This window comes from Melanostigma gelatinosum, assembly GCF_949748355.1.
Source record: "Melanostigma gelatinosum genome assembly, chromosome: 19".
Taxonomy (NCBI): Eukaryota; Metazoa; Chordata; class Actinopteri; order Perciformes; family Zoarcidae; genus Melanostigma; species Melanostigma gelatinosum.
The window spans coordinates 5776354-5793317 of NC_136652.1; the positions used below are offsets into that span (position 1 = coordinate 5776354).

Genomic DNA, 16964 nt, shown 5'->3' on the forward strand with positions numbered 1-16964 from the left:
GTTTACACAAGCATCTAAGAGCATAAACCGGACCAAAAGTACAGTGCAGAAACAAACTAATACAATAAGTGCAACAAACTGGTATGAATACAATAAGTGCTGAGTGGAAGGCTCAGGGTAGGCCTTCTTGAAGAGGTTTTTTTAAATAGTTTTTTCCGACATACTATAATGTACTATAATATACAGACTGACTTATTTTCCGACATAGTTTACTGTTTTTTTTCCGACATACTATATATGACTTTTTTAGGATTTTTCATGACATAATCTTAAATGACATTTTAACAGTTTTTAAAATATGCTGTGACTCTTTTATGATATACTATATGACTTTTTATGGTATGCTAAACTATGACTTATATTTTATTACTGCATTAAGACTTTTTAAGTCAACTATACTGTGACGACTATGCCATTTTAGTCACTTAATATGGAATAACGTAGTATGGCATTTTATGACAGACTACATTTCAATCAGGAGAAACTTCATTAGAATTGAACAATATTTATTACACATGCATGCAATATGAATAGTGCTGTCTTTGGCAATTGGACTCCATCCTGAAGTAGGATAATAGAGGGGTAGTGATGCTGAGGGCAGATAAGTTCAGACACTGGTGAGGAGGAGGAGCTTGACTGTGATGCTGACGGTAATGGAGAGAACACTTTTTAAAGTTTGACAGCAACGATGTGATTGGATTTAAGGAAACTGTGCAACATCTGGTTAGTTAACTTAAAGTGACGCCCAGAATCAGCTGATGAAGTAATCAGCGAGAGAGAGAGATTATGAATGAAAAGGAGTGTAAAGAGTCTTCCTGACTGAACTTCCGCTTAAGCTTCATTATGACTTTTTATGGAATACTATAACATGACATATTAAAATTACATTTTAATCACATACTATACATTAATATTTTTATGACATTTGAATGGCCTGTTTTGCACTCGGCTATTAAATCTTCAGATATATGGAAAGGGTCTTACCTCACATTTTAGTCAGACTAACACATATTCTACTCTTGTTATCTTGCCTTCCAGGTTTCTCTATGCTGGTCACATCGGTTGGAATGTGTGCGATCCCCTTCTGTAAGCAAGCTCTGCTCCTCACTGGGCTCATGTCCAGCATTGGGATGTCGATGGGTATTCTGGATACAGGTAAGACGACACTGAAATACACCAGCAAATGGTACGAGTCTTGCTTTCCTGGAGGGAAACCTTTTAGCTAGTAGTTATTAGAACATTCAATGAATAATTATATATGGAGGCTAAGATCCCCCCCACACACACACACTGGTCATCCAGATGCTATGTGTTTTGATGTTTGAGCCTTATCTACTTTCTGATGATAACTATGAAGATGACTACCTCCAGCTACCTTCAGCTCTGTTTTTGGTCTCCACCGACTCCTGAGAGAAACAGATCTCTGTAGCTGTTTAATGCACCTGCGGGGGCAGTTAGTGCTCGCTGTAATTGATGCCAGCCTAAAGTAAGCCCCAAACAACCCACTACCAGCTAGCCGTCTCTCTTTCAGGCTGTATTTGACTGATAAAGGGCTGTAACTCGTGTTTCTGTAACACACAACCCATTGTGTTCTCTTTCCAGATGAGTTGTTACTCATTCATACACACACACATTGTTAAAAACCTAATCTCTGACACCCGCTGAGCTCTGTATTTACATACTTTAGTGAAAACATTCATGACCTGGAAAAAAAAAGGATTTTCTGGAGCAACATCAGTGTTTTTGCACAGCGTGCGTCCATGAAAAGTCAACCTTTCAAAAAGAAGGAAAGCATGACAGGATTATGAGATGTTACGTCACTGCAGGACATTATGCAGAGGCTCCAACGGTGCCACCGCCATATTGTTAATGAAGGTTCATTCAAGTGGCAATGTTTTTCTCCCCTCTCCGTCAGGTGGTAATGTCCTCATACTGAACACATGGGGCGACCAGGCGGGTCCTCACATGCAGGCTCTGCACTTCAGCTTCGCAGCCGGGGCCTTCGTGTCTCCGATCATAGCCAAGCTGCTGTTTGGGCCCGACGGCGACGGCAGCACAGGAATCGCACCGACCAACTCTACGCCTCCCGTCACCACAGAGCAAATCACCACAGTCCCCGCCGCTCACGCGATCACCCGCTACGTCCACAGCAGCCTCAAGTCCATGTGGGCCTACGTTGTGATTGGCTCCTACATCTTTCTCATCTCCTTCCTCTTCTTCATCCTCTACTGTCGCTGCGGCGCGTCACGCGACAAAGCCAAGGCCTCGTCAGGAAAGCCCCTGGTGGCCAAACATCACGTTGCCCTTATCGCCCTGCTCTGCTGCTTCTTCTTCTTCTACGTAGGTGCCGAGGTGGCGTACAGCTCGTTCATCTTCACCTTCGCCAAGGACTACGCCCACATGCCTCAGTCCCAGGCAGCCGGGCTGAACTCATTGTTCTGGGCGGCGTTCGCCGCCTGCAGGGGGTTGGCCATCTTCTTTGCGGCCTGCATACACCCGGCCACCATGATCCTGCTCAGCCTGGTGGGCTCCACTGTGTCCTCTCTGCTTCTCTGCCTCTTCAGCAAGGAGAAGGTGGCCCTGTGGGTTTGCACCGGGCTGTACGGCGCCTCCATGGCCACAATCTTCCCCAGCGGCATCTCCTGGGTGGAGCAGTACACCACGGTGACGGGCCGCACGGCGGCCACCTTCGTGGTGGGGGCGGCGCTGGGTGAGATGGTGCTTCCCGTTCTTGTGGGCTTCCTGCTGGGGAAGTTCCACGACCAGCCCCTGCTCATGTACCTGTCGCTCATCACCGCCACCTTCACCTCCATCCTCTTCCCGGTCATGTACAAGCTGGCCTCGGCCCCCGGCGGCCAGAGCAGGAAGCCCCGCGTCAGGGGCCGGCCCGACGCAGACGACAGCGAATACCGGCAGGCGCTGCTGGACTCGGGAGCCAACGAGGAGGAAGAAGAGGAAGAGGAGGCGCAAGAGAAGGAGGAGCAGGACCAGGACAACGAGGCCGATCAGTGGAACGACGCAGACTTTGAGGTCATTGAAATGGATGACACAGCAAGTCTCATCAGTTCACCCAGCAAGGCTTCCTCTCCTCCTCCTGGCTCTGGTCTCACAGGGAGCCCTGCTGCCTCCAACACCCAGGTGACGGAGCCCGCAGGTGGAGCCTCTTACTCTGCCACCATCTCCCCGGTTAGAGACTCCCCCAGACGTAAACTACAGCTCTCTCTGGACCGAGAGAAGAGAGACTGACACCTCCTCCTATGGCTCCTACATGCTGTTCATCTCTCACTAAAAACAAGAGTCCATGTTTGCGCCCATCCGTTGTCCAGAACCTGAGAATTCCAACATCTATGAACAGTTGATTTATTGTGTCCTGAATGGACCACTGACCGAAACCTGTGCAGCATCCGTGAAAGTTTGGGTCATCAGCATCGTTTGAATCAGTCCTGATGAAGGCTCAGGCTTTAAACTGCACTTCTATGCTACGGATTGTTGGAAATAAAATACGTCATTGATTCCTCACAAGGATCCTGTGTTTGCTCGCTTCCCTCCACAGTGAAGTCAGTAAGCTAGTGAACAGGGCTGGTAGACTTCAGTGCCTTGCTGGAGGACACATGAGCAGATGAGCTGAACCAGGGACCGTCGCACTCTTCATCTTCCACCCTGCTGCCAAAAACACGTTCCCAAAATGTAAACTCATTTTGCAGTGAGCAGGACATGAGCGTGATGATAGTTGTAAGATTTTAATTAGTTTTGGTTGCACTTTTGTAAAGAAGAGTTTTGTTTGTCATGTTGTGCGATGTGTCATCTGTGATTCAATAGAAGTTATTTTTAAATTGAATCATTGACCGAATGCATCTTAATACATTTACTTTTTATTATATCAATCTCAAACCTCCACCCACAGCAATGTTCATTAAAAACAAACAAAAACACCTTCATTTTTTTTACATTTATACAAATACACAGATCCTGTGTACGGCTGTATGGAGCATTGAGGATTGGATCTTGACGTGATTTGATGACAGATTTCTTCTTCTTTTGCTCAGAAAATTGGAATTGTACACAAATCCATATATGCACAGGGAAACGATAGACTCTTCATGACATAAATTATCAAAACACAGTATTGCAACAGTCCCAGATTTTTTTTGGAAAGACTGAAATCGTTTCCAGTTCCCACACTCAGAAGATAGAGTGAAGTGTCAAATCTGCCAAAAGGGTATCAGTACAATCAAGATGAAAAGAAACATGGAAAATGACATCCTCAAACAGAACGCATAAAAACAGATCTGATTGCATTCATGGCCGGAGCTTTAGTATCTTTTTTGTTAATGCTAATGCACAGTGAGATTAAAGATGGTGCTATACAGGAAGTATTTACAAAAAAAGACTGCAGTCTATAAAAATGAAGAAAAGTCAGTTAGTGGTGTGAATGTAGTTTTGTCTTTAGAGTTGTAAGGAGCTCCTTTAAAAAAATAAAAAAATAAGTTCAAACTGCTACAGCTCATACAGGACTCAACTCATCCTCCAGCTCATAGCAGCTAATGGAGATGGCAGCAAACAAGCATGAAGACACACAAGCCCTGTGAGAGGGGGAGGAGGGAGGAGGGAGGAGAGGGAGGAGGGAGGAGAGGGGGAGGGGTGAGGAGGGAGGAGAGGGAGGGGTGAGGAGGGAGGAGAGGGAGGGGGGAGGAGGGAGGAGAGGGAGGGGGGAGGAGGGAGGAGAGGGAGGGGGGAGGAGGGAGGAGAGGGAGGGGGGAGAGGGAGGGGTGAAGGGGGAGGGAGGGGTGAGAGGGGTCAAACCAGACAGAATAACAGTTACAATACTGAATGAAAACCCTGACAGGGTTCAATCGAAGCACCATTTAAACTATTACAACTGAGTGGACAATCAAACACAGAGGGGGGGGTCAAACCAGACAGAATAACAGTTACAAGACAGAATGAAGGGGGGGGGGGGGGGAGACACAGATTTTAGCACCATATCAGATGGAGGGGGGGGGGTTCAGGAGCCAATCAGAACTGCTCCAGCAGCTGTCGGAGGTAGGGGGCCTTGGAGAGCTGTCTGTTGACCCGGGACAGCTTGTCGAGGACGGGACAGTCCAGAGACACACAGGGAAGCTGTCGCTCTGCACAGCCGCTACAGTTCTTACAGATCTGGACACGGACACACACACACACACACACACGTGAGCTGGGTGAACACAGAAATATTGCACTCTTGAGGCGAGTCTACAATTTCCATTTTTATTATTTTACACGGACGAAAAGCTGAGTCTGCAAGATCTGAAAGATATTTGATTATCATTCCAGCTGGGAGCCAGATCACAGTTGGCATGGTGCTTCATCGCTATCACTGTGACCCAGGGAGACGGGGTCAAAGGCCGGCGTGAACGGGGGTTAAACTGGGCCGGCACTCACGCTCTTCTGTGTCTGCGTAGCCAGGGCTGTTTGGAGGATAACTGCGAATATCATTTTAAATGCTGCGACGCTCGACAGAGAAAGAGTAATGTGTGTTAATGTGCGATATCCTTTAAAACAGAACAGACTGTCGAAGTGAAAGCAGGTCGCTAAACCAACTGCAGCGTGAGTAGCTCCAGGTTAATTTCCGCGTCCAGGTAGCAAAAAAACTAATCTTTTAGTATTTCATCCAAAAGAGAAGGAAGGGCACGAAGTCAACCTGCAGCCGGCTGTCATTTAAAACATTTTAAAAAGGTGCCGTTTTATAAAATTAAAGTTGAGAGCTGGAACCCATAATCTATTATTCCCCGGGTTCCTCGTCCTCCTCGCCCCCAGAAGGTCTCTCACCTTCAGCAGCTGGTCTTGCTGACTCTCCCACCGCCTCATGTCCTGGTAGAGCGTAACCGCGACTCTCTGGGGCTCAGAGCGGCACCGCGAGCACACGCCCAGCTGGGTCAGCTCGTCACACACGGGGCAGTGCAGCGTGGTGAAGTACTGGGAGATGGTTCCCTTCCTCCCGACCTCCTCTCCACCCACGGCCCAGGAGCAGGACGCCTTCTGGATCTGTGTGCGGAGGAGGGGGGGGGGGGGGGGGGGTCTTAATGTGACGGAGTCTGAGTGCATTTTATCGTCCAACAACATGGCCAGAATTTGCTAGAGGAAGAACCACAGCTTTCTGACTGGATCAGATTGTAAAACTGTTGACGGATGGTCACACACAATGTGAGGTCTGCCATTGTTTCGATGAGGTCTGCTCTCAGCTCCACCAGCAGAGGGCGTGTGTGCTCCGTCAGAGTGGAACCAGACTTCAGTGTCTACACAAAGACCAGGCAGATTCGATGAGTCTCACTCGATCCTCAGCAGGAAGCACAAATGAGATTTTCTCCTCATCCTTTGTTCTCTCTCCACCAAACTGACTGAATGAAAAGACCTTGTGGGTCACTGAACATAAAACCCATTCCCCAAACACATTCTGGTTTATGTGTGTCTTTACTCCGGCTTTCTTCTTTGACACTATATTTTCCTGTGGCGTTGTTTAGTAAGTTAATCATTTGCATCACTTCTAGAAAAAAACGCTCAATTTCCTGAAAATACGAATTGTTCTCCGTCTCACCCTGGGGAGCTCCTGGTACCAGCCGAACACGTCCACCCCGATCAGCTGGAACATGCGGCCCAGCGGCGCCAGGATCTGCTTGGTGATGTAGTACGTGGCGTTGAGGCGGAGGCCGGGGTCCTGCAGGACCTCCATGGGCCGACGCACCAGCTGGATGAGGGGCACGCCGGGCATCCCGTACACGATCACGTAGGGAACCCGCTCGCCCACGCGGGGCTCCAGCCGACGGTCGTACGCCATCATGCGCCTGAGACGGAAACGCAACACAACTTGACAACGTGCATCACAACTGTGCGTTTGTTAAATATCCTAAATAATCTATCAAACAATGTGATAGATTCAATTCATGATCAACATCAGGAATCAACCTAGCGGATAAAACACACCAGATAAACTATTCTGCTGCTCATGAATGAGGCTCAATATTCTCCTCTTATCCGAGCCTCTGAAATCAGATTTTTTTTCTTCTCCCCACCCATTAAGAGATGCGTTGCCTAGCAACAGACTCAGGTACTGTACATGCCGGCTAGTGCAGCCAGACAATGAGCACTGTGGGGAAGCAGTAATTGGATTCACACACAGACTACTGTAACTGTAGTTGACAACAAGCTTTTTCTGATCTCTGCAGCACACACACACACACACACACACACACACACACACACACACACACACACACACACACACACACACACACACACACACACACACACACACACACACACACACACACACACACACACACACACACACACACACACACACACACACACACACACACACCTGGTGAGCTCCAGGGCGGGCACGCAGGCTCCGGGCCGGTACGAGCCGCTGCCCCGGTACTCCTTGGCGAAGGTCAGGTCCTGCATGCTGGCCCGGCCGTCCAGAACCTTCATGCACTGATGCTGCACGAATTGCTTCACCTGGCTGATGTCCCGAGTCTCAAACAGCAGCTTGATGGAACGCTCCAGAATCTGGAGGACATGATGGGTGAGAGGAGCGGAAACATGAGATGAATGAACAAAATAAAAAAGTGGTTGTATGAAGCTGGATTCATACGGAATATTCGTGTGTGTGTGTGTGTATGTATGTGTATGTGTATATATATATATATATATATATATTTATACATACATATATATATATATACATATATATATATATACATATATATATATATACATATATATATATATACATATATATATATATACATATATATATATACATATATATATATATACATATATATATATATATATATACATATTTATACATATATATATATATTTATACATATATATATATATACATATATATATATATATATTTATACATATATATATATATATATATATTTATACATATATATATATATATATATATTTATACATATATATATATATATATATATATATATATATATATATATATATATATATATATATATAATATAATGATCTTCTGTTTCGATCTTGTGACATTTATCCAGCCATGCTCCTGAGCCGGGGCCCTTTTTTGCCTGATTGACACGCGTGAAGGTGGAAGTAGAAACTGTCTGTGGTTGGTGCGGAGCGGAGGAGGGGGCGATCGTTTGCCTGTTACCTTGGAAACAGCGGGGCAGCCGTCACGGCGCACCGTCTCGATCCCTTTGGCGTCGAACACGGGCTCCTTCTGGTCCAGGCTCTCGTACATGTAGCCCACATAGCGCTTCTTTGTCTGCAACACGCAGGGCAGGTACACCTGGACACACACACACACACACAAAATCTAAAATGTGTCTGTCTGTGCCGATTGAGAGAGAATTGGCACAGACTGACAAATGAAAATGCACAAACATTACAGTGAGGCTGTTCTCTGTGTGTGTGTGTGTGTGTGTGTGTGTGTGTGTGTGTGTGTGTGTGTGTGTGTGTGTGTGTGTGTGTTGGCAAAGCGCTACCTTCTCAAACTTGAGCTTGACCGGCTTGGGGTTGGTTGCGGTCACGGCCTCGGCGATCTCGTTGCCGATCTTGAAGGCCTGCTCTTTGGTGGCTCCCTTCAGCAAAACAAACATGCTGCCAGACACACAGAGACACAAGCCGGGCATCAACACTGCGCTCCACCTACGCAGCGCCGCCATCACTACAGTCGCTCCCTGTCACTGTCGCTCGAAACGTCATCAACTTCTTCTTCAGGGTCTGTGTGTTTATCAAGCTTCTCAGAATCCCTCTTCTGGAATTGGACTACGAGTTCAACTAAACCCTCGTACCTCAGAGCAGTATGGGCTTTACTGTATGTGTACAAGCAAATAACAGACATAACAGAGCCACCCGGGATTAGTGTGCATAGATATGATGCTGACGTTCTGAAAAAGCTGCAATCTCATAACAGCATATGCTATATTTTTGCGTATGCAACCACACGATGACAATCAATAAGTGGCAATAAGTGATTCATTTCAGGCTCCCAAGGCTATGAGTCAACACTGGAAGAGGTTGTACTACTACTACTACTGGGCTCAGTGTCAGCATGCTAACAATGACAATGCTAACAAACTAATATTAATCAAATTGCCTTCCTGGATTAATAAATGAATTGAACTGAATAATGTTTCCCATGTCCACCACCTTAGTTTAGCCTGTTCACATGCTACAACCTGCTGATTGTGAGTAAACACAGAGCACAGCTGAGGCTGATGGGAACGACAGTTGACCCGATGGTGACGGCGCTGGAGGAAAAGTGAGAGGATCCTCAAAGTTATTACAACTGATCCCGTCTGATCCGCATTAAATGGGAGTCCATCCAATAGTTGTTGAGGTATTTTAGTCTGGATGAGCGCTGCCATGACACCAGTTTTCAACTACATCATTTCCCCAAAATAAAATTATTATTTATTGTGCGTTTTGTTTCATTTTTGGCAAATGAATCAGAGTACGGATTGATAAACAGGCCCAGGTCTCCTCTCTGGTTTCTCTACTTCAGAAATTCAGTCAAACCAACAAAGAGCAGAAGAGACAAAGAGCTTCTGCGTGAAACACCAGAAGAACTGAACGTCTCTAAATCATTGCTGCGAAAACCTTTTGGATACCGACAATTAACTCGTGCCTTGGAGCTACTTGTCAAAACAATAAAAGGTGTAATGTGATTGTTGGCGCTCCGTGGTAAAGGTGCTATCACATCATCACAAAGTAGTGACACATCAGCAGCGTTAACGCGGGGTGAGAGATGGCAAACGTTACTAAAGTGTGTCAGTCGTGGCTCTGGGCTCACGTGAGCTCGCATCAGTCACTGTGAGCGTGCGCTACTTGTGTTCCTGCTGCTTTGATGGCATGAGCAGTGACTCTAAAGAAAGGTTTACCTGTCGGTGTCTCCGTACACGACGCGCGCTCCCCATTTCTTCGTGTCGTTGACCAGCTTGATGGCTCTCTCCAGGGTCTCTCTGGCTTTGTGGACGATACTGTCTCCAACCTGGAACGGGACATATTATAAATACTAAGAACATGTGCGGCGTTATATCCATTCCACTCCTCCACAACAACCACAGAAGGCTTTGACCGTGTCGTCCTCAGTGCAGACAACAGGAAGTGACCTGCGATGAGCTCACCTCCACGTTGGGCATGCGTCCAGAGTAGTTGGCGGCGGTGTAGCCGAAGGTGACGTTGGCGATGAGCTTGAGTCCGAGCTGCCGGGCGTCCAGCAGCTTCGTCAGGGTCTTGTCCTGCTTGTAGGCTTTCATCGACTGCTTCACCATGATCCTGGTGTTCAGGATCTCCTCCAGCATGCTGGGCAGGACGCCTTTACGCACCGACGACTGGACACACACAACAAAGGGGTGAACACAGGGCGCAGTGGTCCACATATATAATGATATATAATACATTGTTTAGATGAAGGGCACATCGAGAGACTGGTCCAGAAACTAAACTACAAACATCCAGCTTCAGCAGCATCAGGCAGCTTTTCTCCAAAAGAATCCATCGATAAAAGGAATGAAATCAGATCCATATTTGAGTTCCTTCTGTGCCTTTTAATAACCTCATTACACATGACCGGTGTTCACTGCGCTGTGGCTGTGTGTGTGTTACGTAACGAGACTGGGACCGGGGCCAGGGAGTGTGGAGCGATGAGTGAATGAGTGAAAAGAATGAATGGGAGGACGTAGCGCATGAAGTGGGCTTTCTATAGACGTACTTGGCCTCCGCAGCAGCTAATGAACCTTAATAAAGCTGCACCGCTGGAAGACTCGGACTAATGATTCATACCTTGACGAAGGCGATGCCGTTGGGTGACACGGTGATGTCGTTGCGGAGCTGGTAGAGGAGCTCGGGAGGAACCCGCAGGGAGGAGCAGCCGAACTTAAACTCATCGGGCCTGAAACAGAAGACGCGGGTGTGTTAATGTCAGAGAGAGAGAGGCAGTTCTCATCCGTTATCGCTACTTGTAGTTGTCACACTGCGCTGCTGGCAGCACTGCAGCATCTTAGCCATCGCTCAATCACCCGAGTATGACTAAGAGGAACGTCTGAAGCAGCCTCACTGTGGCCGACTTAAAGGCCCGAAGCAGCTTCGGCTCAGCTGTTCAACGACGTCTTAAGATGTCAAATTACATGACGAGGATGCGTCTACAAATAAGACTTTTAAATGAACTCAAATATCGAGTGGTGCGGCTGTTACAGCAACAAGCCGATGACAGTTTTAATTGTTAAATGTAAAATAACCGTCGTGTTTAAAACGCTTGCAGACGAATACTAAATGAATGCAGCACTGCAGCCGGAGCTCCTGGAGCTAATTTGCCACTTTTCTACTCTGCTGGGAGTGAAGAGCATGAAGCCAGCCACCTCGGAGTGGCAGACAGATGCATGTTGGGAGGAAAAGTGTTCATGGCTCCTGCTGTTGCTATGCAACTACAGTAAGCCTGAAATATATCCCAACTAGCAGCGCTCTCTGCTCTTAGCTGTGAACGCCACGCGGAGCTCTCAGCGTGTCGGTTCCATTAAAAATAACGAGGAGGAAGGAAGGCAGCGCCGGAAAAGGACACTTTCCTGGCAGACGCGCCACTTAAGCGAGTGGTGTTTGTGTCGGGCCCCGCCGCGCGTGCTTACGTTCCCAGGCTGTCCACGTGGCCCAGGCAGGTGGAGTAGCAGTAGTTGTACGCGATGACGATGGAGGGATAGAGCGACTGGAAGTCCAACACGATCACAGAGTTGCTGTAGAAGCGCGACTCGGGCTCCATCACCAGAGGAATGCACTGCGGCGCCCTCTGCTGGGCTCGCTGCTGGATGCTGGGCGTCACGGGGATGTAGTTCAGCGGCTTGGCCAGGCGGAGCATCATGGACTCAACGCGGTACTGGAGGGACACGAAAGGAAGAACGTTAAATATCTTATAAGTAGAGATCAATGTAAAATGTGTTTTAAACCCTTTTAGATCACATACATTTTGATGCCTCGTTTACATGTACATTCTGACTTTACTCGTTTGCTGGCTTTCTTTTCGTGCAGCGATTCTCTTTAGGCTGAACAGCCAATCAGAGTGGTTTCTCTGACCGCCAATTCAACGCACTCAATCGGCCGAAAAAGCCACCGACAAGTTCCAATGGTTCAGGACACACCGCGCACAGACTAGGGGGACAGACGCTCATCTACGGGGCGAGACGGTGCATCGGCTACAGAGCAGGAAGCTGTGGACCAACCTGTGATCCTCGGGTCAGAACGTGAAAGAACTGAATCCCAAACAATCTGGCCAGCTCGCTGGTTCTGCCGATGATGTCGCGCTGCTGAAGAAGCTGCATTGAGCCTCGCACGCGGCTCACGTAGTGGTCCACCATCTTCCACCTAACACACACGCACACACAGTATTCATTTGAACTGCTTAATGGATGCGTAGTATTTGTTGAGAGGCAAAGTGTTTTGGTGTTAAATCTTTATTTTCATGATCATTGCTCTACTCTTTCAGTTCTGATGGGGTGTGTTTGGTGCGGGCACACACCTGTAGCGGTGGGTGTTGTGGTCGAACCAGTCGGACAGTGTGCGGGGGCTGTAGAGGGGGAAGCGCTGGTGGAGGACATGGAAGGCCACGTTCTCAAACGTGTAGTTGTTCAGCGTCGCCTGGGGGCAGAAAATGAAAACAAATAAAACACATCTTCGACCATTTCCTTTAAAGGTAGATCGTCCACGACTGTTCATCAAGTCGGTCAGACCTCGACTCCTTTGTTGATGCTGTGTATCAAATTCAAAAGTCCTGTCGGGGCGAATACACTCAAAAAACATGTCATACAATCAGAAGATATTCAGTGAACACCGACAACGTGTACAGCTTGTAACACGCCCAGACTTCCCTTGTCTGATTTGTACAGCGGAGTCCTTTTGATGGCAGCGGTTCCTACGCTTTCTTTCTGTGACCACTAATCACAGGTTATGGCCTTTGTGTAGACATTTGACCACAGAGCGGTTTCTGTTCCTCATAGAACGGTGTTTGGACCGGTGAGGTCAAGCTATCCAGTATTTCACAAGAAAAAAAACGTAATAATACATATAGTTCTGTGTAACAGAAATTATTCTTTTATTTGTATGACTCTTTGAGGGGTCCCAAACCCACGGTTTTATGATGTTCCACAAATCTCATGACTCCCCGCGGGGCCCAAAATGAATTAGAGAAAATGCCCCTCAAGACTCATAAAATGTCTATGAAAGTAGATGGAAATTCCTCCAAATGATTCAAACTCTTTTGCTCACTGTTGCATTTCTCACACTGTATTTGCGTTGAGCTGTGACATAGTTAATGTAACCGCTGGCCATAAGAGGGCCTTCCCCGTGTGTTCCGAGTGAGTGATCAAACAGCAACAGCGCTCAGCCTAAAGCTGAAGAAAGGACTGGCACCACGCAGGCAAGGGAAGCAAAACAAACACAGCAATCAAAGACACTCATTGGACGGGTGGAGGATGAGGCAAGATTTGATTTTGTAGTTTCAATAAAAGGATTATATAACCCCCGATATATCAAAACAAAAAATCAAGTGGAACCAGAACACCCGTGGTGAGAATCCTGCCTGGAGGAACGAGAGAAAGTAGGTCACAAGATAAAACTTTTGAGAACAACAGTGTGTGTGTGTGTGTGTGTGTGTGTGTGTGCGGGAGCTGGGTGGAGGTCATGCCGGGACACCTGCCTCAGTCTTCATCGTCCTCCACAGGTTGAGGGTGATGCGTCCGATGATGTGGATCTCGCTCATGGTGTCGGCTCCGTACTCGTCTCTGTCTGCGGCGAAGCGGTTCTCTTTGGAGTCACCTGAGGACACGCACAGAGCCAGACACACAGCCGATTACAGAGGAGGAGGCTCTCTATTCAGCTACCACACACACACACACATAAATGCTTCCTGTTCACTGTTAGAGGAGCAGCTGTGGTGGCAGTCGGCCCTACCTGGCACTCGTGACAGTTGCCGACACAGGTCCACGCCGAGCGCTGCGGCCCGCTGGAGGAGGTAGCCCCAGGAGCGCATCTGCACCTCGTAGCCCACCAGGATGTCTGGGTCAAACCTGACAGAACAACAGCCATGTCAGAGCCACGGCTTCGTTTTCCCGACTAACGAACACGTGCAGTGGCTGCTTAGCTTCGTATTTCATATCCCAAACAATGCTTATGAGCAGTATGTGAAGGAGCAGCGTAAAAACCACGCGCGTACACACCTCCTCATGATGGTGATCAGCTCCTGAAACAGCACCTTCTCGTCGGTGGCGTATGTCACCTGCAGCCCAGAGACGCCCGACCTGACCAGCAGGGGCGCTGTTCCTCTGTGACCTGCTGAGGGTGTGCAAACACAATTTTCAGTGAAGCTGTGTACTGCACTATGTACCATACAATAGTTAAATCTAATTTAAGGAAAACGGTCATTGTATAAAGAACACCTCCATATACAAAAAAAATGATCTATACATTATCACAAAATATTTTCTTACAACCCTGTTCAACTGTACGTTGGCACTGACTAGGAGCAACACGTGCAAAACAATACGTCCTACTTGGACTAAAGTAATGCTACATATGATTAAACCTCAGTCGTAACCTTGGTCACTGCTTTGACGGTCTTTGTCCACCACAATGGCGCCCGTCAGCTGGGTGCTGTCGACATCGGGCAGGGGAGCGTCACAACTGAGGCAGTAGAATAAGGCACATATGGGGTCGAACTCGGGGTCAGGCTCGAGGTCACGTCGGGTTCTTGCATGGAGCTCCATGCATATCAGTGTTAGGTGCTGGACCTGGGGGGGGGGGGGGGGGGCACATTAGACTGTGTTGAGGTCCCAGATGTGCCAGCTTTTCTTTTAGCTCGATGTACAAACAAATCTTTAGAGCGCTTGTTGTGGCGACATATAAAATGCTTTTTAATAAAATATAATATGTAATTTTGATATTGCTTATTTATAAATGTGAATGTTATCTGCACAACAGAATGGAAATGAAGAAATCTTGGCTGCCACTTAAAACTGTAAGAACCTAATTAGATTGCATAGTCCTCAAAAATACTCTGATTCAATAAGCACATTTATTAAATATCTATCTAACTCCGACCTTAAATAGTGGACTCTTCCACCCTAAAAGCGCCAAACAGAACCCGGACAGTCTGGGAAAAGGCTGGATGGAGCGGCTCACCTCGTGCAGAGCTTTGGCATCCTGCAGGTTTTGCATGCTGATTTTAAAACCGTAAGAGTTGGCTATGCTGGGGCCTTCAATCTCAGAGTTATCATTCTTTGGCACATTCAAAGCAGCAAACTGGTTCTGTGGAAGACAAAGAGTACAAAGGAAACAGCAAAAGAAACATTATGGCTAACTTCAACAAGCTGGAGGCATGATATCAGGTAGATAGGACTCTCCATGCACAGTTCTACACTGGTATTAAAACACTTGGTCTGACCTTCATCTGTGTGGTCAGCAACACTCGTCTCAGCGGGTCCACTTGGCTTCTCCTCCTTTGCTGGAGTCTCTGAGAAATGGGATCCTCTGCAGCAGGAGGAAGAAACAGGAAGACAACATGAAGAAACAATCCCTGTAATCAATGAATAAGTCAGCGATGATAAATTCCTGGCTCACAGATTACAGGCAGAATGTCTTCTTACCTTCAGATATGGGCGAGCTGCACACGGGCTCCAGGTCTTCCTTGCTTCTCCGCCTCCTCCTTAAAAAGGGGGTGCTGTGAAGGAGGTGGGGACTCGTCCTCCCCTCTTCCCTGTTACTGAGATGGCGGAGCGAAGGGCTGGGATTCTCCCCCATTCTCTCCAGGGAGTTAGAGAGCCCAGGTGACAGTAGTTCTGGAGAGTTTTCACTTTGCCTGTTTCCGCTGAGCCGGTCCGGCCCTAAGGGGCTGGGCTGACAGGACAGCTGCCAGGGAGGCAGCTCTGGGGACTCTGGAGAGGTGGTTTTATCGTCGCGATCATCGTTCTCTCTGCCCTCCCGCTCAATATCCACACCGCCTTCATCTGAAACCGGACTGACCGCTGTGGATTTACAATGAGAGCCTGTGTTCTCCATGGGAGTTATGATTAAGGACAGGTTGCTTTTCTTCCTCCTTTGCGTCCTGATACCGGAGAGTCTCTCGCACAGCTCAACCTTCGCTGCTGGACAGCTGGAAACAGCTGGCTGCTCAGTCCTTTCCGGGTTCCCCTCCACATCCAGCCCAACCCTCCCCTTCTTCAGCAGCCCTTTTTGCAAACTCTCGTACTGTTTCCTGGCTTCCAGCCACAGCTGCACACGCTCCCTGCTTGGCGGGTTTTTGCAGGGCAGCAGGACGACCTTCTTGTCACTGGCGGAGGACGGGTCAAGCTCGGCATGGTCTTTGCTGGCCTCTGAGGCCTGAGCTCCCCGGGCTTGGGAAGATGAGGTAATAGTGATGGCAGGGTGTGTCATGGCTGAGAAGGCCGTCTTCCAGAAATGGAGGCCCTCCAAAGACAGGTCTCCACTGAACTCTGCCAGCTCCTTAGTCAGCCGTGTATGCACCGTTAACTTACGGCCGCCAACTTCCCTGGAGAGACAACAGAGGAATCTTTCATCAATCACTGCAATTTTACAACTTCAGAAGTGGAAAACTTTGCAAAGACATGAGTGATGTATTAAATAAAGACCTGCAGATAGTATTGAATGGAGCCCGACTAATACTGGATTTTTTAGAGTATGATATTTGAGTGTGAGAAAAAAAACTAGATGTATTGGTTTCCATTTGGACGTACTAATGTTTTTCACAAGATTCCCCTAAATGTAGTTATATAAGACTGACCAGATGTAGAAACCTGATTGTCCATAACACTACTAGTGGTCAGAAACTCACAGGGTACACTTAAGTAACAACTTACTTACCTGCTGAAATGTATGATACAATATATCTGAGTGACTAAAAATGGGGCGATAACATCAGTCATGCTGGTGTA

At 47.6% G+C, this 16964-nt stretch overlaps 2 protein-coding genes across 3 annotated transcripts in view; one reads left to right on the forward strand and one right to left on the reverse strand.

Annotated features, from left to right (window-relative positions):
• mfsd4b (major facilitator superfamily domain containing 4B) overlaps positions 1–3257 on the forward strand; it is a 9078-nt gene extending 5821 nt beyond the window's left edge. The window contains exons 3-4 of the mRNA XM_079291034.1: positions 1039–1155; positions 1916–3257. Of these exons, the coding sequence (XP_079147160.1) occupies positions 1039–1155; positions 1916–3246 (1448 nt within the window). The 3' untranslated portion in view covers positions 3247–3257. The remainder of the gene's footprint in view (positions 1–1038; positions 1156–1915) is intronic.
• A 1740-nt stretch (positions 3258–4997) lies between these two features.
• rev3l (REV3 like, DNA directed polymerase zeta catalytic subunit) overlaps positions 4998–16964 on the reverse strand; it is a 59823-nt gene continuing 47856 nt past the window's right edge. Inside the window, exons 14-32 of one of the 2 annotated variants that reach the window (XM_079291033.1) lie at positions 15660–16561; positions 15458–15543; positions 15196–15321; positions 14612–14804; positions 14235–14349; positions 13969–14084; positions 13715–13833; positions 12539–12657; positions 12243–12384; positions 11655–11899; positions 10816–10924; positions 10158–10364; positions 9912–10021; positions 8514–8628; positions 8180–8317; positions 7358–7548; positions 6575–6821; positions 5809–6024; positions 4998–5157 (exon numbers count right to left, since the gene is read on the reverse strand). In XM_079291033.1, the coding sequence (XP_079147159.1) occupies positions 5017–5157; positions 5809–6024; positions 6575–6821; positions 7358–7548; positions 8180–8317; positions 8514–8628; positions 9912–10021; positions 10158–10364; positions 10816–10924; positions 11655–11899; positions 12243–12384; positions 12539–12657; positions 13715–13833; positions 13969–14084; positions 14235–14349; positions 14612–14804; positions 15196–15321; positions 15458–15543; positions 15660–16561 (3637 nt within the window). In that variant the 3' untranslated portion in view covers positions 4998–5016. The remainder of the gene's footprint in view (positions 5158–5808; positions 6025–6574; positions 6822–7357; positions 7549–8179; positions 8318–8513; positions 8629–9911; positions 10022–10157; positions 10365–10815; positions 10925–11654; positions 11900–12242; positions 12385–12538; positions 12658–13714; positions 13834–13968; positions 14085–14234; positions 14350–14611; positions 14805–15195; positions 15322–15457; positions 15544–15659; positions 16562–16964) is intronic. The other variant, XM_079291032.1, reaches the window with a different exon arrangement.